General features: G+C 39.5%; 1 protein-coding gene across 1 annotated transcript in view; it reads right to left on the bottom strand.

The window, feature by feature from the left end:
• ofcc1 (orofacial cleft 1 candidate 1) overlaps nucleotides 1–22,064 on the bottom strand; it is a 102,797-nt gene that overhangs the window by 54,402 nt on the left and 26,331 nt on the right. The window contains exons 3-15 of the mRNA XM_020615304.1: nucleotides 21,152–21,222; nucleotides 20,619–20,794; nucleotides 17,783–17,887; nucleotides 17,055–17,138; nucleotides 14,863–15,072; nucleotides 14,423–14,520; nucleotides 12,942–13,025; nucleotides 12,582–12,658; nucleotides 11,486–11,612; nucleotides 7,820–8,062; nucleotides 4,462–4,610; nucleotides 4,120–4,234; nucleotides 1,965–2,292 (exon numbers count right to left, since the gene is read on the bottom strand). Coding sequence (XP_020470960.1) covers nucleotides 1,965–2,292; nucleotides 4,120–4,234; nucleotides 4,462–4,610; nucleotides 7,820–8,062; nucleotides 11,486–11,612; nucleotides 12,582–12,658; nucleotides 12,942–13,025; nucleotides 14,423–14,520; nucleotides 14,863–15,072; nucleotides 17,055–17,138; nucleotides 17,783–17,887; nucleotides 20,619–20,794; nucleotides 21,152–21,222 — 1,867 coding nt within the window. The remainder of the gene's footprint in view (nucleotides 1–1,964; nucleotides 2,293–4,119; nucleotides 4,235–4,461; nucleotides 4,611–7,819; nucleotides 8,063–11,485; nucleotides 11,613–12,581; nucleotides 12,659–12,941; nucleotides 13,026–14,422; nucleotides 14,521–14,862; nucleotides 15,073–17,054; nucleotides 17,139–17,782; nucleotides 17,888–20,618; nucleotides 20,795–21,151; nucleotides 21,223–22,064) is intronic.

The following is a 22,064-nucleotide window of genomic DNA, read 5'->3' as shown; positions in this document are numbered from 1 at the left end:
CTGTGGGGATTAATTAACTTAGGGCCTCAGGAATACAAACTTCCAGTCTCACTGTCAGTCTCTGCTGTGTGTACATTATCACAATTACAGGAGGTCTCCATATACTTGTCCTGATTCTCAGACAAATGGGTAATGAGGAAAACCCTGCTGTAACAGAGAAAGTGAGCTCTGTGCAGCACACATCAGAAACAAAGAGGCATGAAATGGGAAGGAAATGTCTGAAAGCCCTAAACTTGACAGAAGACTGAGGAACGGGGGATAAATTGTTCTTCTTTTCCTCACTGAATTGGATTTCCATTTTTGGCTGGGTTAAAGTTGTCTGTCCCTTCAACCTTGACGTAATCTCCTCATCTGAATGCCATAATTCACTCAAGAGGTAATGCAACATGAACAGATCTGTATGCAAATGAGGCACAAATGTCAGGTTGGTTTAGGGAATGGTGTGGATGAGGTGCTATGCAGGACGCATTTTGATCCATTATTTCACTTACGGATCAGGTTCCCTTCCCAAGCAACCTCCTCACCTGGCAGTGAAAATGTGTGTGTGTCTGTGTGTGTGTGTGCGCTGACATCCATGTTTGTGTGTAAGTCTAAGTATGCAACCCTGTGTTTTGAAGAGACCTGGTACCTTTTACCTTATGTGGCAGAACATAAATCTCCCATAGTGAGTGCCTCCCTCACTCTCTCTCACTCTGGAAAGGCAGTCAGTTTGTTGGGGACACTTCCCTTGTGGGTGTTAAGATCTCTGTGGGGGGTCACAGGTCAGCCAGCGGAGGAAGCGACAAGCTGTGAAATGTAAAAGACCAATTTCTTCCACATGTTTCAGTGCTGGGAGAACACTGCCAAGCTGTCAGCCAGCATCACGTTTAAAATGGGCCAGGGTGCTACCCAGCAGACCTGTCACAACTCATTTGTAATTAAAAAGCCTGTGTGATGTTTAAAGCAGAGCACCCGAGAAACTTTTGAGAACTGTTAAATAAAGATGAGCCATGCCTGCAAAAAAAAAAAATAATAAAGGAAAGGAAAGAAGGGGCATGTATTACTAACAAAGAAGCTAGCCAGTCATTTTTTTAGTAGATCAATACCAAATGAGCCTGTGTTTAATTTTTGGTTTTGCCCAGAAGGTTGGGCAACTTTAAACTAGATGGGAAATAAGAACTCTATGTTTTTCAAATAACAGAATGGATATTAATAAAAATCATTTAAATGTGGAAACAATTGTGACTTTTCCTGGACCGCCAGGTAAGCAGTGGGACCATAACAGAAAAGTTCATCTGTGCATCTGATGTCAGCAATCCCAGCAATGCACTGAAAAGCCAAGATAAAGTACCAAAGAATAATCATGTTCACCTGGGAATGTAAGTATCAAATCAACATGACCTGCATGTCTGACAGTAGGAAACCAGAGCACCCAGAACATGAACACGGGGGAAACATGCAAATTCAACAAAGACCATTCTTTCTGTAAAGAAAGACTAACCACTGAGTCAGTGTGCAGTCTCTAAAATTGTTTATTTTTTCCAATAGCATTTCATTTTGTTTTAGTGCCTGTGAAAAAGATGATACAAAAATGAACGTAATCCATAAAGATAATCCAAAATGTCATCATAGTGAAGAGGCTTAGTTTACTTACTGAAGTGTCATGTTATCAGAAAGCTTTATCTTAATGTATTACAAGTTTATCACCTGGATCCATCGGTGTTTGTACTTCCTGCTTAAATATTTGCCTGAACCAACACTAATGCTGCAGTGTATCTGTTGGGTGTTTGCATATAATCTAACTGAGAAAACATCCTTTGTTTGATCTAGCTTCTATCAAGCTTGGCCCACTTTCTCCACCCAACCCTACCCTCAAGCACATTCACCTCAGTGGAGGGCTGCTGTGAGTGAGGCTTGCCATTCTTCCATCCCAGTGCTGCCTTCCCACTATGGCATAGTTGCAGGTTTAAACATTGGACCCCTACCTGGAAGAGATGAAGAAGAACCAGCAGAATCCGCTGAGAGGTGGAGAGGAGACCCCCAGTGAGAATGTACCACAGCCGACTCTTCTGCTCTGCTTCTGCTGGGGCCTGCATGTAGCTGCTGTGGGTGGTGGTATGACTGGGACTGGGAATGCTTAGGCTGAGGGCAGAGCTGGAGCTGGGATGGCAGTTCAGACTGGAGTGGCAGTTGCTCCTGGGGTTGGTCATGATGAACCTCAAGTTGGGGCATGATGGGGGGATTGGGAGGGGATGTTGATACAGTGATGCAGTGTTCTGGCACCCCAGATGCTTCAGATGGGAGCTTCTTTATCTGAAACACAACAAACAAAAAGGTGGAATGCATGTCTGTGTGTGGTAAAGGTGTATTAATGTACCCTCCTCATAGTAATGTCATCAGTATTATTCCACTGCATAACCATTGTTTGTGGGGAAACAGTATATGTGTGTAAGTATACTTCAGGTGTTAGTGATCAAACTGCAGACATGGCCATCTATTAGTATTTGTTATAGTGTCCTATAATGGCATAAAATAATTCATTTAAAAACATAAATTACTAGAATATTGTACATTCTATTGTGCCATACATTTGCAAATATATATAAAAATATGATTATTTGCATCCCTTAGGAATCAAAGCAACTGTAAACAGTAATGATAATGCAGTAATACAAACAATATGTCACAAGGGGACAAATAAAGAGACAAGCATAAGACACTGTGCTTTGTTCTGGCTTTTAATTCAATTATGGTGTTTACTAATCTAATCAATGCATCAGGCCAAATGCATCTGGGATTGCTGGGTAAAGATGTGGTTCTTGTTTGCTTTCTGTGACCAATTTCCAATTTCTCTGTAAAAGCTTCTTATCATCCAAAATCCAAAAATCCAACCCCCCTCTACTGAAATTGCCTCTCAAATAGGAGAGTCAGCGTGAGGGAAAAGATGTACACACACACACACACACACAGACCGTGTTTTCATTCTTTGTGGGGACTTTACATTGACTTACATTCATTTTCTGTAGACTTATCCTGACCTTAACCATAACCACTACTTGCCTAACACCTAACCCTGACCCTAAACTTAAACCATGTTGTCACTCTAAAATTCAGTGATTTTCTTGCGAGAACCAGAGTGTGGTACAAGTCCTCACAGTGTGAGTGTGTTAAGTTTCGGTCCACATAATGTAAGTACTACCAAGGCACAAACACACACACATTGTGTTTCCATCACTTCAATGTACATTACATTGATTTTTATTCATTTCCTGGGGACTTAGTCTACATTCACACTGAGTCTAGGTAGACGCAATTCCCCTGTTGTGTTTTCAGGCCAGGGGCCTCATTGGTCAGTTAGACGCAATTCCCCTGTTGTGTTTTCATGCAAGAGGCCTCATTGGTCGGGGGGGAGGGGTTGTAAATGTGAATGATATGGCCACATTGTGATGAGCTGATGTGAGTGGCTTCATTCATGTTTCCAGCCCATGAGTTGCCATTGTATTTTGTTTATGCATGCTGCTAGCATAGCATCTTCTACTCGACCATCAGTGTGTCGGCAGTGATAGATAAAAACAATGTTTAACATACAGTACCCTAACTAATGAACAACATGGCATGTCGTTGTGGCTCCTTAACTGAATATCACTAAAGTCTCGTGCTAACAAGGTAAACAAAAGAGTCTTCTTCCAGTGGGCATCCATGTTCCTATTGTCCCCCGTATATGATTGGTCAACACAGCGCCTTTTTTATTCAATTCAAACCGGCATTCAAGAGTGGAGCGCGCAAACACGTTCGCCTCGGTGGGTGCCATGTTGTATTTTACACAATGTCATCGTCCAGTGCATCAAAAGTTGCACCAAAAGTTGATCCAACTTTTTCACAGCACAGGGCTGCATCGTTTTGCTGGAGCCTTGCGTGGTGCTGGTGCTGGCTGTGGTGAACACAATCCCCCCCGTAGATATGGATGAGGAGGGCTGCACTTTTTCATACCTTTGAAACTCAGTCTGAATGCAGACTTACCATAATCCTAAACCAAGTCATCACTCTAAAATGTGATTTACATTCTGGGGACTTGCTCTTTGTCCACATAAGGATGTTGAGTCCTATGCATGTACATGTTCCATGCATACAAACACACACCTGAAAGTACAGGTTGCAGAGCCAGTGATCAAGATCTGAAGAGATGAGGCCTTCAATTTTTTTAAACTGGTCCAGCTGTGTGTTGGGCTCGCCCCTCAGAAGAGGGGTTTTGAACCTGGTTTGATAACACAGAACTGGCAATGGTCACTGTACAAGCAGAACAACATAATAAACAACATACTTTCTTTAACTCAAGGCATTTTATCTGAAAACCAGTTATATTTTCATGCAATGCATTTTGTTGATTGTCATAGTGGTGAAATGAAAAAAAAAACTCATATAAATGTTAAAAATAGAACTCACTGAGGGCTAAGCACTAACTTTGATCTGCAACTGACCCACCTGCCCTGGACCAGACCTAGGCTCAGGCCACAAACCGGAAATGCCCCCCAGCCCAGTACAGAGCTGATGTGGCTGCTTTCTCCTGGTAATGCAGTCAGTTGGAATATGAGGACCATGGATGGGATGACCTCATGGGCTGTGGGTAAGATCTGCAGAAACACAGAAAGGCACAAAGTTCCTCACACTTTCACTCAGGTGAACACACATGCCTGCAGGCACACACACTAACGCATGCACACACTTCAACACATATACAGTACAAGAGATGTAAGCATGCGTAGACTTGCTCACAACCACGAAGCCAATGACAAACAGTCACACAGAAGGTAACAAACAGGACAGGGGCCCTCAGGGAGTCACTTAATTTACATCCTAGTCTTGAATCCTCCTTTAACTTATTTCTGTTTTTTTAGAGCTTTCTTAACTGCCATTCTTACCCGTCCAACTCAGCAAATTGCCTAAAAGGAGATGTTGAAATGATAAAGACTGTCAGCATCAAACACGAGGTGGAGGAGAGCTTGAGATTGCTGTTGTAGTCTCTGAGCTGACAGTTACTGAATTTACAATGCAGTAAGTTCACCATCAATCAAACTGATGATATTAAGGGTATCTTGCATGAAGCAAAAAGTGTTAGTAGTTAGCAGTCAATGGCAAACACATACATTCTTATTTACCCAGAGAACAGTGGGTTTGCTTAAAAAATGAACTGACAGTGAGGTGTGTGCCACTTCATCCATCACTGGGTGGAAATATTTTATCCCTTTATTAGTTGTAATGGAAAACGCAGAAGACTTGTTTTAACACATAAATCATATGTATCCCTCCCACCCTGCATTAATCTGCTGTTGGTATGCACCTGTGAAATGATGGGTAGTAGTGTCTGACGCAGGACACTAATTTATGGCATAATATCACGGATTATGGATATTGAAAATATTTCATATTATTCATTTACTGTAAGAAATATGACCTGCATAAATAGTCATTTGTGTGCATGTGCAAGTGCTTATGTGTGTTCCTACACACGGTTGCATATTTGTGTATGTGGGAAGTGTTACTGTGACGTTTGTGAGAGTGGATGATGCTTCTTGAGGAGCCTGTTAAACCATTTTTAAAAAATGCCATTTGATTCTAAAAAAAATGTTTGCTAAATGTTTGGTTTAAAAAAATAAAGAACAAGTGTAAAAGATGGCTAACTGCTTTTCAAATGTCAAGCTCTTCTTGCTCAATGACCAAAAACAAAAGAAAAAAGATTCAAGATTTATACAGGGATAAAAGACTGAGTGAAATCATGGTTCCCAAAACACCACTATTTTATTTCCACTTCCTTGTTTTTTCTTCTTCCCTTTCTCATATTGAAAACACATGGATCTTCGCATTTGGTGCAAAGAACGTAGGCTCGACACATTTCAAATGCTCCCACCTTTCCAGGACATCTCCAATTGCATTGTTTCTGTCTAAATCCAAACCTATGCACACAAAGCAAAGGGTGAATGAAAAAAGGGGGGATGAAAGGAAAATAAGCTCCTGGCTTCCTCCTACCATTACTAATTCCTCATTTCCTCTTAGAAGCCACTGCAAGCACTGCTAAAATTGCGCTCTATAATGTGGGCAAGAGGAGAGGCAGAAAACAACCAAGCTGATAGTTTCAGACAAATCTGATCAGCGTTTCCACTTCTATCGAGGACAACAACAGGTTTGTCTACAAAGTGCAGCTGAAGGTTTGTGGAGGAGAGGAGGGAAGGAAGAGTGACATGAGGCATTTATCATGCCATACTTAAACCATTTTGTACCTCTGAATCAGATCCCAGGTCTGCTTTCAGTTTGTGCCAGTTTTTACGCCACCCTTTATCTTTGATGGGAGCTTGAGACAATAGCATCAACATGCTCTAGCTCAGTGAATACGCCCACCAGCACAGTGGTGTCCACATGTGCTAAATGCACCAGCCCAGGCCTTTAGAGTTGAAATCAAGGAACTGAAGAAGCCCTTTCTGAGCCTGTTTATAACTCTATGGGATCAGAAGGGACACTGGATTAACTGGTTTCTGTTTTAAGGTTTCTTAACACTGTACTGCACAAATCATCAGTGCATAAACATAGACAAAAATTTCTAATCCACTGGTCAATATGAACCATCCTGTGAGTTTTTAAGATTAGCATTGCTTCTACACTGGATGTTTTACTTCACTTCAAGAATAAAACTATAATATTTTTTCTATTCTCCGTAACTCTTCTATTTCTCCTTTTGTTCTCTCCACCCAGCTCTTCTGTAATGCAGGTGCTCAAAGACGTGTAGAAAAGACATTAAAATTTTCACTGCATTTGTACTTCATTTTCATTCCAATAAAACATTACTCCCTTATATAAATGAATTATTGATCTTGGGTTTGATTTACATGCATGGATTAAATGTCATGTTTGAAAAGTTGTTGTTTTATTCATATGGAAATCCCTGGAGAAAAACCTAGAGGCTGCGTGTGGCATATTTTCATATGCCATCTTTTACAGCAATATAATTTCTCATAACCCCTTCAATCCAGAAACTGCTCTGTCTTACTGCAACTGATCAAACCAAAGGAAACAGAAAGAGGCAGAAGAATTTAAAAATACCAGGGCAAAAACTAAAATGTGTAGTGTGGTAGGTTCTCTCACTTTAGCATGGCATGTTTTATTGTTGGCTTTTATCTGAGGAAACTGTTTGTTTTTAAGATTGCATTTTACCCACATTTTTAATAGAATTTTACATCAAAGGCTTTGTCCGTATCATTGGAGGTTGAGCTGCTTTAATTCAGGATCCTTGAGTGTCACAGTTGTTTTCAGATGAGAGATGATTTGTATTAATTTCAGTGTTTACTTGAATAAAAAAACAAATATAACAGCTTCTCTAAGCATCAAATGAAGAAATGGGCTCTTATTTAATAAAATGGCAGCCGGATTCTGTCCTTTCCTTGTATAACAATAAAAATGTATTAGTGTCAATGGAGGAAAACAGCATCTTACTGGCACCTGCAAATGCAGACCTCTGTGTGCTTTTTGCAACAACCAGTCACATCTGCTCTCTTTCAGTTCTGCAGACATAATTGTGAATGTCAATGCTTAGAAACATTTGGAGTTTGTGAACTAAATGTTTTTTTTTGTTTGTTTTTTTGTTTTACAATTATCCCTTCTATGTTTTGCCACATTCTATAATCCCTTATTAATTCATCTTGACATCTTAAACAATCCTTATGAAGTTAATTAAATAGTAAAGTGTTTATATTGTCTTGCGAACTTAAAATACTGTGGCTCTGAATGGTTTCAGTATCTTCACTATTAATTCAAACTGTTTTTATCCAGTACCTCATCAAAGATTTCTCACCATGAACAACTTCTGGTTAAAGCATAGGTCAATGTCGTGGACGCGACCTCCGTGCTGAGTCGGCTCTGTGGACACAGACCATTGTTGACGCTCTTTTTTACTAGAACAAGCCACAGCTGAGCCACCCAGATGGCTGTGAAGGGCCACGCTGACAGTGTAGAGGCCCCTGGGCAACTTGTCTCTAGTAGCTCTTAGGCAGCGCACATACACCTCCACAGGCTGGGGAGTTGTGTTCTGGTTCACCTATAATACAAAAAGTGCAGAACATAAGATTTGATCACAATATTCTGTCTTGTCTTTCTAACTTTCTGTTTTCATGGGGACTTAGAAATTGTTATTGTATTACTACGACAAATAACTCGAGTGACAAACATTGATGGAAGAAGTACCACATCCCTTAAAAAGTAAAAGCAGCATTACAGCAGTGTAAAACTACTGTTACAAATACAAAGTCCTGCATTTGAAATGTCATTTAAGTAAAAGTACAAAGTATTAGCATCAAAACATACTTAAAGTATTAAAGGTAAAAGTTCTCATTGTGCAGAAAGGCACACTTACGTATGTGTATCATAATTTTATTATAATTACTGATGCATCATTGTGTACATCATGTTTAATATTGCATCTGGTATCAAGATAATTTTGTTCATTTGTATTAGCTGTTGCATTTAATCACAAAAAAAACATTAAGTACTACATCGTACATGTGTCAAAGTAAATAGTTCACCTGCCTCTAAGACAAACAGTTTGTTAACAATGTGTATGGACCTCAGTTGTAAATGCTGTTAACAGTTACATTATCTAATCTAATCCACTTTGTCTGTAAACTACTTTGTTAATGCTGTTTGGGAAGTTGCTGTGTAAATAGTTGACTTTGCCCTTCCTCCAAGTTTTACAACAACTGTAGCTGTTGTTGAAATTACCCCATCCCCTCTCCTTGTCAGTGTTGAGAATGATAGTTATTACCCCTGGTTAGATTGCCCATTCAGATGAAGGTTTCAAAACACCAACCTTCTGGTAGCAAACTCATCCTCCTAACCTTCAGGCTACATCAGCCCACTTGTTGTTTATTTGCCTGTTTGTTTTGACATGTGCCTCTTTTTTAAGGCTTAAGATGAGTTATAAGGTAAGCTGGCTAGACAGTTTTGTTTCCTTTATTAAATATAATCAGAGAAGAATATAAACATTCAGTCTTTTGTCCCCCATGGCGTCTGTTAAACAGAACTGAATGAGAAGTCAATCTGGCTTAAACAGAGCCACTCGGTCCTTGTCACCACATTAATGTTTTTAAACTTAAGCAGCAATGTCGGTTCATTGTTTGGCTAGTTTGACATTATGGCTGTCCTGCACCTTAGTGCAGATAAAAAAGGTGGCTGGACAGAATGGCATTAAACAATATACAAGTCTACTTAACTATTCCTGTAAAATGTAGCGAGCTCCTTAGTCCATCTGCTTCCATCACATGCTCCCTGTCCTAACTGACCCAATACTACTGCATCCTATCCTTTATTTATATTGTTGACAAGGGAAAATTTTGTTGTGGCAATTAAATCCCACACTTCCAGTCAATGGCATAGTAGCACTCAGGGAATACGTGTGCTCCCACGCACTTGCACACTGTATACAGTGTTTGTTTTACAGTATACTGTACACAGTGTTGTCATCAAATAGTCTGACAGTGTTCCAATATCTTTTACAGACACACATTAACCTAGCAGCAACTGGTGGTGCCCATTGCTCCGTCAGTCTGTGACGGGAGAAGGTGTATGCTGTGCCCCTCAGTCTCCTCAGTGCGAGCATCCCAAAACAACAAAAACAATTTAGGCAGAAATGAAATTAGTGTAATTGGTGGCAAAGTGGTTTAACCCACACATCTCACATTTGGGAAGAGGTGATGGAGGCCTCTAAACCCACACACTGGAAAAGATTTCTGCTTGCATACTGGAAAAACAGGAGAAGGAGGAGAAGAAGAAAAAAAAACAAAGAAAAATAACATCACACCTGTGTCCAGTTTGCACTATGTATGTCCTTAAGATGTGTCTGGCCCACATAGTTGCACAGAGACAGTCAAGACGAAGGTAAAAGGTGAAGTGAGCCAATTTTCCATATCAGAGGTGGTTTGTTTGCCCCAAGCGTGAGTTGTGCCTAAAGTGCCATAACATTACAGCACTCCTACAGATGAGATCAAAGGCTCTAGCAAGGGATCCTCCGTGGTTTTGCTGGCAAGCGGCCGTCCTTTCTCTGAAATATCTTTTAAGGGCTTTCCATTGACTGATCACACAAAATGCATTCTTAATAGAGACAGGAAATGCCACATACAAAAACTTCCTTTCTTTCTAAGTATGGACTAATATTCAGAGATTACGCTTTCTCGTTAATTATTTTCATTTTAATTAGTAAATCTTAATTAACAATGAACATTCACCCTTAAAATTTTTTGGCTTCAGAATGAAGGAGGGGGGTGAAGAAAGGAGAGAATAAATATGACAATCTTTTTGGGACCTCCGGGCAGGATTACTGATGCAGGCTGCCTTAGTTATTAAACACGTTCTAAATTAAATGCCTCCATGAATTTTGCACAGAAATATATTTTCATAGTTTTGCATGCCAAATGTGACATTTTATATTTCAGATTCATCTTGCTGCAGTAATTTTAGGGAAATGTCATATAAACAAAGATTTTGTCATTTACCAAAGGAAATTACTATGCATGGCAGGTTTGGCCATTGGTTTCTCTCTCTCTCTCTGTTCTTTTCTATCCCTCTTCCTTTTTTGCCCCCTATTCTGCCTGTGCCCGTTGTTTCAAGTCAGCAAGCCATAAAAAATCTTTATCTCAGTGAAACACAGCAATTTGGGAGATAATCGAATGGTGACTTGGGGGCACAAACGCCAGTCTGAGGAATTATACCACAATCTCCCCTGCATTTACAACCTTCCTCAAAGCCAGTTGTCACACTGGAAGGAAAGCCCCTGACTGAAGATTCATTACATCTTTAAGCCAGCATGGTGGCATGGCAGCCTCATCCCCAGATGCAACACAACAGCACACTCCTCCCACAGCTGGTGATACTACTGCTAAAGCTGCAGCTTCCTTCTCCCTGTATCACATTTGATTCTCCTGTTTCTGATCTCCCTCTGGTCACCTTTTTCATCTCAAAAGAGTAGCTTTTCTTGCAACTTAGAATCATAAAACCACACATACAGTAACATCTACACAAAGCAGAAAAAAGTCTATGTACTACAGTATATAAAAATAATATGACTGTATACTAGTTATGTATAGGATGTATGTACAGGAAAGCCTTGTGCACAGTGTGTAGTGTCTCTGTATGAATGTGTGCCTTTGTGTAGGCAGGTGCACATATAGTGCTCACTAGTGTAATGAAAGGAGTGAAGGAATTTAAGATGAAAACCAGGAAATAAGAGAGATCATTTTTCCCATTCTCTAGCATGCCCCATTCATCATAGGATTTCACATAATTACATCATTCAATGATTTTTAGAAGCATAATCATGTCTTTTTTAAGATTTGCTAAATTTTCAGAAACAATATCTTATCCCGTGAAAGAACCTTTTAAGACATATGTCACTTCCTGTTTATGTGCTCTCTGTTTCCTACAAACGTGTGTTTCTCAGTGCACAGTCTTACCGGTTAATAGACCTTACCTGCCACAGGGGCTGTGATGCTGAAGAGGAGGATTCCCGGAGCTCTGTCATCTGGCCAAACGTGGCCACTGCTTCATCATCACCTTCTCCTAGTACTCTGAGTGATGGGCTTTTCACGGTTTTGGTGCTGTATAGACAAACAAACATAAGAAGCAGACCTTGTATTTTGGACTCTGTTGTTCCACTCTGTAGCCAACAGCAGCTCAATCTAATAACACCACAACAAAACACTTTCCATTTGGTCCCCCTCTCTCTCTTGCTCCCTCTCCTCTCTCCTGCTCTCTTTCACTGCCTTTCAATCTTATCAGTGGTAATGTAATAAGCGGTTGCTTCACTCTGTCTCCTCACCACCTCTCTTAATTCCTCAAAATAAAGCAATATCACAAGGGCCTTGGCCTGCCTGTGACTGGGGATGGGACGCTTGTTAAAGGAAGGATAATTCAGCAAATAAATGCTCTGCATCAAAGGCAGGCACTGGGTCTTTCTCTCCTCCCCAACCCCCTACCCCCCATTTGCCTATCAAAAATATTACATGTGCTTTCATCAGTTCACAACAAGGCACAATGTGCTTCCTAATGCAATTACTCGACCTCCATTAAATCAGAAACAGTGAAAACAAATGAATTACACATTTGTTACAAAAACCACAAGTCAGCTCAACATATTTCCTCTTTATTTTATTTTTTTTTTCTTTGATAGGCATGGGGCGAGAAAAAGTGAAATAATTTCTCATTCAATTTCAGGCAGATGTAGCCCTAGGTGATGCATAGAAAGTCTCCCATGTCTAATAGCCACCCACCATTGATATCAGAAGAAATTTATAGGGTTCAAGGCTGTTGAGGAGAGGTCATCTTGCTAAACTCCGAAATACAGTCATCTGACAGGGTTGGTGTCCGACTACCACCCACCAATAAAGCAACCAAACACAAAATACTGATGTGTACAGTAGTTTCTTGATTTTATCATGTTAGTCCATAATTACTAAAAACTTAAATATGATAAGCTGATAGCCTGTGGGGCTGTGCCCCCAGTGGATGGACCGAGAACTGATGTCATTTTAGCTTTTGCTTTATAATAGAAAATGGTCTGCACCTACCATTGCGTCAGTGTATTCGGTCTGGGTGGTGGCGCTTCTCTTGATCCCTCATCATTGTGTCTTTGTGTATGGGGCTCCTTTGAAATATTAAAGTGGAAAACAACTAATGAGTTAATGTGGTAACCATTGTTAAAGTTGTCAGTTCATTCAATATTTAAGCACATCACTCTAAAATGTTAGATTATTTTCTGTGACTATAATTGCGTATTTTCAAGCTAAGTGCATTAAGAAAATAGGATAAGAAATAATTTGACTGGATGAATAGTTTCAACTTAGAAAAATGTTGACTCAGAAAAGACATTTAGTCCAAAGTTAATGTTTTGAGTGTATACACATGGTACTGGACATACTGGCCTTTACCTTAACATTTCCAGTGAAGGCCATTAGACTCTTCTTTCTCTTTGCCCATTTACATCTCTTTAGTGATCCCTTCTGAGCTGCTTGCTGAAAATACATGTAAACACGCATGCACACTTTCTTAGAATGCAGTTTTCTGAGACTGTGTGGTGCATCCTAATGGCAGAATAAAGCACAAGAAGCCACTGCTATGCAGTCTGCAGACAATCAATACTGAGCCAGACCCTAAAGACATATAGCATTTTGTTCAGTGTTTCTGCCAGTTTTACATTCAGTCAGCACATTCACGTTCTCTGTTCAGATGCATTGACACTGCTAAGTGACAGCATCTCACTCTGTAGAGGCTTTGTATGGCAGAATACAGAAAGAAGAAAAAGACAATTATTTTTTAAAATAGATGTGAAATCTCTGTGGGATAATGTGCTTTCAGTGGGAGGTGGGTGTGGAAGCAGTAGGACAGCGCATACATGTTATGGCAGCATAAAATAACACTGATCCCAGTACTGATACAGTATTCAGTAGATATCATTGATTATCCAATACAGGGGGATGAGTCAACTGTTGCTGTGGCTTTCAAATGATGGTAAGTCATTGCTGAACCATTTCCCCCAATTACATCTACTTTCTATTCAAATAATTTCATACTCCTACTCCCCTTTGAAGTGAGATTATGACTAAAACTACAGTGGATCGGCATTGTGCATTCTGTTTATGTATGTGTTAATGCTTGGGTTTCTTTGCAGTTTAGTGTTGCCAACACAATGGAAACCCAATGTTCTTCTATCCACTCCCATTTGCTTTCTGCCTGATAAATACAAACACTTGTTTTGAAAAAAAAAAAAGCTTCAGATCTGAATGCTAGTTAAAAAAAATCCCTTCTCCTCAATTGGAAAATAAAAAGTAGTCATGCTCTATTTTTCCTGAAAAGACCACATGATTGAAAGAGAACCAAGGAAATTCTGCTTCTGTAAAAAAAAAAAAAAAAAGAAAATTAAAAAAAACAAATACGCATCAGAATGCACAACAAAGTTCAAAGGCCGACCGAACAGTTCCTACAAATAAATTGCACAAAAATTATGCATCTGAAAATCCCTGCACTTTTTTTGAGATAAGGATTATTAACTAACTTCTGAAATACCTTGATCACATGTTCTACAAAACATTATTTCACAAGTGAATTCAGATTAGATTTGGACATTCTGCACTGCAATGAAATGCAAAAATTTGTAAAGGCAAAGGAGTAGAATAAAAATTGAGAGACAAGAAGAAGAGCAACAAAAGAAAAAAAAAATTAGTAAGCCAGGTAGTGTACAGTAAGTAACACACACGTAGAGTACACATTGGTTTGTGAACAGACAAAAAGAGATGTATGCACACACCCTGTGTCCATTACCCAAAGTGACTGATAAACAGCATAATGGACATGGCTGATGTGCTGGTGAATATGGGATGATGACACAGATACTCCTCTTTGTAGCCCTGACCTGCTGCAGTGAAAGGCTGCCAAGCGTAATCATGTCAGGCTGCACACACTCCCTAAGCTGCTGGGCATAGTGGGGAATCACCTCCTCAGCTGTCCTCACTGTAAGAAATAATAAAGTGGCATACAAAAACAAATCTTTTTTTCAAGAATAAAATATCACAGTGGCATGGTGCACAGATGGTTTAATATTATGTCATGTATCCTGTTATGACACTCTTCCATTGATATATGTGGGAATAATAAACAAACAAAAATGTACATAAATTCCTTGCATTGTCTAAAAGATTCCTTGCTAGTTTTATATCATGTATATACAGAAAATAAATGGTTTACAAAGCTAACATATTTAGTAGTGCAATACTATGCTAACATAGTGTCTTGCCTCACATAAGAAAGGAAAATAAGATATCAATATAGAAACAATTGAAAGGATTGGTTTACTTTTTACAGTGCTCTCTCTGCCCATTACCATCCTCCCTTCTCCTCCTAGCACAGCACCAGCCTCATCCTGGGTTTTGGCAATGGCGTGGGCCTGAGAGGGCCTGGAGCTCAAGGAATGACCACCAGCATAGAGCAGCAGTCGCTGCTGAAGCACCGGATCACCCGCCTTCACCTCCAACACTTCCTCATCCCTGGAGGCTGTCAGCATACCTGGAGAGATATGCATCAGTGGGCATGAACAGAGTCACACACACACACAACCAGACACATATGAACCTACACCTACATCACAACATGCACACACATACTGATGGATGTCATACTTATCTCATCCAGAAATGGGTATACAGACATTTATGCAGGTGAACAACATGCTCTGAAGCCATATGTTTACACATACAATTCACAAAACTATAGCAACATTTGAAATTACAGTATTAAAGTATGTTTTAATTCTCAAATCCTGACCTTAGCATATTCAAGTTAAAGCATGAAAGAAGAAATACTGTATGATACTGATGTGTACAGTAGTTTTTTTGATTTTATCCTATTGTATTCAAGGAAAGTAAAGGAAAGTGCGGTCTTTAAATGGAAAATCATTTATCCCAAATCATCTGAAAATATGACAAAATGCATGGCTTGCATTTTATAATAAACTTTTATACTTAAGAGCAGCTGTAGAATCAGGTACATTATTTGGACCTGCTACAGAACAAATATCTAATTTATACCAAGAATCAAAGGTTCATGTTGCATCATTTTTTGCATATTGCTTTTTCAAATTAAGGCATGCTAAACTAATTTTATGTAAAATGTTTGAAGTTCATTACACTGCATTAGCAACATCATTTAACTTAACAACCTCCACAACAAACTGTGAACAACAAGCTCATACAGTGAAAGAAAGTTTTCTACTCAACAATATGGGAACGGGTTTCTAGTTAGTAACTTAGAATTTGTCACTGAAAACAGCCTCCTCTGCAGTAGCTGCTGTGTATCTTTTCAGTTTTGCTCTGCCACCTTGATGGTAGAAAACATGAACACGTGTGTGCAGTATTCAACGTGTACCATTAATTCTTTGCTTATTTACACTGTGGTGCTTTATGCTGTTCTCTCAAATCAAAGACAAAAGCCTGGGAAGCTATCACAAAATCTCAGGATCAGCACTGACAAACTCGTTCTACAGCTGCAAACAAAACTTGCGACCTACACCAGTGGGAGGCATCCATACAGTAGCATAAGGTGATTGTCTTAAAGTCTGCTGTAGTGCTAACTGGCAGTCACTGCAGCTGGACCCCAGCAGTATAGATGTAAGAGCTTTCTCTCTTTCTTCCTCTGTGTCTTTCCTTCCCGGTCTATCAGCCTATTGCATGGAGGAACTGTTAATCCAAGATCCTCTTTACTTTTTCTGTGGATTTCATGAACATTCCAAGACAATGGATGGGGCTGCTAATCTTGGTGGTACAGCTAAATCCGAGACAATGGCAAATAATAAGAGGCAGCTAAATTCTACCATGTTGAAGCGGGCCTAAGCCCATCACTTGTGCACTGGAATTACAAGGGAAACGTGCATCATGTCAACAGGATCTGGTGCGACTGTCTTCATCCAGAACAATGCCAAGCATAAATCATCTCAGTGTTGCCTGGTTGGCTACATATTTAAATGAAACTGAGCTAAGAAGAAAAGGTTGGTTTTCCTTAGAAAGCACTGACTACTAGCAAGGCCATTTTTCTAGTTCTATTCTTGATAGTACTGTATCTTAGTCCTGCTTTCAGTGTCAGTGGAAATTGTCTTATTTTTGACTGCTGTTAACACTGTGGTCAATGTTTCAAATTTGGTAAATTTAGTAATTTGGTTTCATGATATTAAAACATAACATTTAAATTAATATTTCACCATGCAAATTAGAAGACAGTGATTGTAACTTGTGAAAACTAGATCTTAACATGACCAGATTTGGAAAACTTTTTACTTTAAATCAGATCAGATGATCTCACGATGCATGTAAAGATAGGACAAGTCAACTGAATAGTGATCTTAAGGGATTAAACTTGTTATACTGTATTACCAAATAAAATGTTTAATAATTCTAAATTAATGTGTTGTGAGTTAAAAGTCAAATAAGCATTCCTAATTAGTTATTTATCAATCAACTGCTTGCAAATGATCAAGATAACATGGGGTTACCTACCAGGAATGTCCACGACGGTATCGTCCTCATCCAGTAATGCAGCCATTTTTTGATGCAGTCCATTTTCATCTGCATTTAATATTGATACATGTCAACACAACTATAAAATGAGCACACCTTCAGTGTTGCTGGAAATTACATGCATTTGGGTTGCTTCAAAATTACCTCCTACTTATCAGACAAGTCAATCTAAACCACATCTTAACATGCAAACCAGAGATACTGGCCGTGGCTGGAGAGGGGTGAAAATCAAGTGTCTGCAGAGGGGTAATGAAATAGGAGCATTAACATGCCTGTTAGCCAGCCTGTCATCATGTGATGAGATTTGGTTTGGTGAATCCTTTGATATTACACGGCAGTAATATCCAAAAGATACAGGTGAAATGGCTTCTCCATTAATAGCCATGTTTCATTATAACATGCATATTACTTGGCTCCCAAGAGCTCGCTTTTAATAGGCCAACTTTAGGAGGGGGCAGCAAACTATTGATATGGCTCTGCATGTGTCATTTGACAGGGGAGAGAAAAAGCCACAGTGAAATGAAAATTGACCAATGATATGTGACCTTCATCAATGACAGCAAGTTGGGTAGTCAGTCTTGTGATGCCATCACTTAGTGTATTTACATAGACTGTCCTGCAATCACAAATGTCAGCCTGCTACCAGTGATCTCTTTCACCTCACTTTAATGAACCGAGGAAAACTATTATAACAGAAAATGGCATACTTAATTCCAGCTCATCTTCAGTGCTGACCCCAGCCATCCTGCACTGCCTTGGGTGTGTCTGCCCTGTCGACAATGGGTCAAAGTAATTTTGGGCACGTTCATTTCCTGTGGAAAGTGCAAATAGAGAGAGAATAAGAGAGAGAGGTGGTGGGAGCTGGCAAGGGGATTGCAGGAAAGGGAAGAGGGGAGTTATACAGGTTCAGGTTAGTGGTTATTAGAAGCACATGAACCAAAATGTTAATTTGAAACCCACACTATCGAAGGGCAGGGGCAGTGGCTGCTACCAGATAAGGCAGCGCCAAGATGAGACATGAGAACAGAGGCAGAAAGAGAGGGAGAAGTGGAAGAGAGATTGCTGGGTTTCTCAGTGCACCTCTCCACAGCCTGAGGTGCTCTGGGGCCTAATTAGCATGCTGCAAAAGGTCACGGCAGGCAATCTCTTAAATATGACTGCCATATGTTTGCTGTGTTCAAAAGGAACTAATGAGAAAGTCTAAAAGCTCAAAAGTACCTGGAATTTCAAAGACAATACCTTCTAAATACTCCAAGGTCAGCAACCTAGAGGACTGGGCAAGTTTAGAGGAGCAGATCCAAAGGAAAATAACCTGAACCCAAGTCTCATTGTCTTCTTATTAGCAGTCTCTGACCTATGGGTATCAAGTCTGCTTCACAGAGTTTATGGGAATCCGATGGCTCTGGGCCTCTTTCTATTAAGGATACACCCCACCAAGCAGCTTTCTTAACCTCACATTATTCTCATTATAGGCCTTTAATATTTCATTCCATTATAATTTGCTTTACTTGTATTTTACAGGTTGTGGGGGGCGGGGATGCATGGTGCTTTAAATCATATACAAGGACTGTCTTTATAGACGTCTGAAGGTATTGGCGCTTGGGTGAAAAATGTAAGTAAAGATGTTGGTATCAGAGCACCACTGGCTCATGAGGCCACTGCCTGAAAAAGCTCTCTGGGATTTTTTGTGCTCATGTGAAATATCAGCATGAGGTTTCACACTCTGCCCTTTTTTGTAAGTTAAAAAGTCAGACTGAAATACTTATTAAACAAGGAACAGCCATGTGATTCCTCCACTGTGCCATAAATTGACCGTGAAACATGTTAAATCCCCTTACATTGTTAACGCTGAGTTTCAACAATTTCTCTGCAAATAGCTCTGAGGTTATGAAACCCTTTTTTCAAGCACAAATTTGCATAATGGTAGTAGCTTCATGGAATGACTTTTGAATCATATCTGTGATTTACCTCAATACTCTGGCTGTCCTCCAGTTCATCTCACTAATGAAAATTTCAACTCTCTGTTCTTACATGCCCAGTATCACTAACTGCCATCAATACCAATAACCTCTTTTTGCCAAAAAGGGGTGTTACAAACAAGGAAGAGCCTGCCTTTGTGATCCTCCAATAAAGGTGTCCAAGTCACTGAAAGGTCGTGCATATTCACACTACCTACAGTGCACGTAAGAATAAAGGCATTGTTTATTTTGTGCTGCCAGTTTTGCTACTCGTGATTTGTATTTTGTTTAATATAGTTAGTGCAATTACCACAAAAAAATTAAATTATAACCCATAATCTATATGAAATGCATTTTGTGAAATAGTTTAATATTTTCCTCTATTTTTAAGGTGACTCGTAATGATGGAGGATACGATTATAAATATTGATAAAAAGGTACTTGGTGTAGAAAAGAAAGTTTTTCTTTGGCTTTTCCGAAATGGAAAGATAACAGATCAATCAGAAAACTCATCAGTTGCCCGTGTAAAAGAGCAAACAGTGACATTTCCAACTAATTTTTGTGTCAACGCAACATTCCTTTCCAATTCTGGCATAGAAAGTTACAACATTATTACCCCAAATCAATGGGACCTCATGCTATTGGTCATCAGTGTGATCCAGAACAAATAAGAGAGAGTCAGACAGCCAGAATAACAGACTTTCGCTGTCTCTTATATTTGCAACTTGATATTTGTATATTCTGGACAGCATCCATGTTTTCATCGTCTTCACCTCTAAAATAAATATGATATGTGGGTGACAAAACAAAACAAAGATGATGCCCTCTAAAGCAAGTTCAGAGTGATGATTTTCTTCAGTCCATTAAAGAGTTTTATTGATGACCTGTTTAGATTTAACATTATTCTTCCATATCATACAATGCATGTTTGTGGTTTGTAATTTTTGCTTATATACAGGCCGAGTCCACACACCATGGTGAAATGTAAATCCTAAATTTTGTGCATGAAACATCATGACAGTAATAAATAATAATTACAAGCCATCGACAGCAAAATAAACCACATTAAATCAAGAATCTCACATATGACTCATCCCTGAGAAAACTGGCACACTCACAACCTTGAACACATCCTAATTTACCATTCCATTCCTCAAGAGTTCTCCCTGACATACTGAATTATAAAGGGGCATATTCTTATGCCTGATTGGCCTTAAGCCGCATTTCGGGGGCGTTGTGAGTACACCACACAGACGGTGGATCGGCTTGGTAGCGTAGTAGCGTATGTAAATGCACTCTCCCATGACTCCAGCCCACCACAAGGCATGTAGCCGAGAGTGGGAGTCATGGCTGATTGTGTCGAGGATACTTCTAGACAGAGATAGAACACCCACTACTGTAACATTCTCCAGCGGAGGAAGAAGTTATATGAGGGTTGCTTGTTAGGACACGCTGGCTTTGGAATTCAGGGACTAAGGGTCCCTCGAATGGAGAGCAAGAGAAAGAAAGAGGGAGTGAGAAAAGGTTAGATCAGAAACACATCTACTGTCAACAAATTTGAGGCTAATTAAGAATGAAGCTTCACCTCTTTCTTTGGCAGGAGCTTGCAGCTCTGTTTTTTTCTGGTGTGCTGTAGTAGTGCTATCTGGCCTGTCACCTTGAATTTCTCTCCCCAGCTGAACCAGAGGAAAAGAAAGGTTGGTGCTTCTTCCTCCATCAAACACCGGGTTTTCTATGCCCGCCACAGCAGCTCGCTCTCCTCTCCCTGACAAAATAAGTGAAAACACAAGTTATATGAAGGGGCAATACAACAATTAGGCCAAAATGACTTGCTAAAAAACTAAACATATTTCATGGGGGAACAAAAAAATCCTGTTGGTGATTTTTTTGCTGCAATGTTCAGCGCATCCTCCTCGAATGACACTAAAACACAATTAGGTTAAAATTAAATCAGAATCTTGCAGGAGGAGGGGAAAAAAAGAGAAGAAGAAGAAATGATTAAAATAATTACAAATTGCGCCCTGACAAGCAAGAGCAAAATTTAGCCCAAAGCCATTTGTCTGTAATTAGTTAATTAATCCTTACACAAATTATGAGCAATAACTCATCAAGCAGGACTCACCCATCAGAAATTCAGCCGACTTGGATTTCTTCTGCTTAGGTTGCTGCAGAGCCTTCTGCTGTAACTTCTGGAGGGAAATTGTTAAATGAATAAATTAGCCACAGAATGAAGATCACCATTTATGATCCGCAACTAACGCAGTATTTTAAATATGGGACGACACTGAAATGTCATTTAATTTACATCGCCGCTAAAGGGGTCAAGCACTAATTGAACAACAGGAGTGGAAAAGAATTTAATCATACATAGATAAGAAAAGTTGACATGAATGTGTAATGAAGGTCACATTAAAATACTTCCTCCTTGTTTCTAGAATGAACGGGAAACAATAGTGTCTCCTGGAAAATATGCTTTTTTACACAGGAGAGTACACAGCCTTGGAAATCTAGGCCCATTTCTCATTACTTCTTTTCACACAACTCAAAATAAAAAGGGGAGAGAAAAATAATCTTGAAATAACACCCTGCCATTTGTTTTTAGTGAAACTTGGAGAATTCTTGATATAGGGTTTATATTTAAAGAAATTATAAATACAAATGTTACATGAATGTGATACAGTATATCTACAAATAAGAGCCAAAAAAAGCACTGCAAAAAGCAAGCTTGGGATCCTTTGAAATCAAGAGTATGTGGTACAAACTCTGCAGTCCCACATTCCTCTCATTTCTGCGGACAAGTAGAACAATAAGAAAGCTGAGGTAAGAGGCATAAGTAATTGTTTTTGTTATGGATATGTTTACATAAGAATGCACCATATAAAAGAGCTCTGTTGCTCAAAGCGTATGGAGCTTTTTAAGTATAATTTTATGCAGATTTCAGTGATGAACTGTTCTCATGCCCATGAACAGCATATATTTGTATACAATATTTAATTTCAAAGGCAAAATCAAGGGGCAGAAGGGTGGGTGG

This window comes from Monopterus albus, unplaced genomic scaffold (assembly GCF_001952655.1).
Source record: "Monopterus albus unplaced genomic scaffold, M_albus_1.0 scaffold162.1, whole genome shotgun sequence".
Classification (NCBI taxonomy): Eukaryota; Metazoa; Chordata; class Actinopteri; order Synbranchiformes; family Synbranchidae; genus Monopterus; species Monopterus albus.
This window is presented reverse-complemented; position numbering and strand designations above follow the sequence as displayed.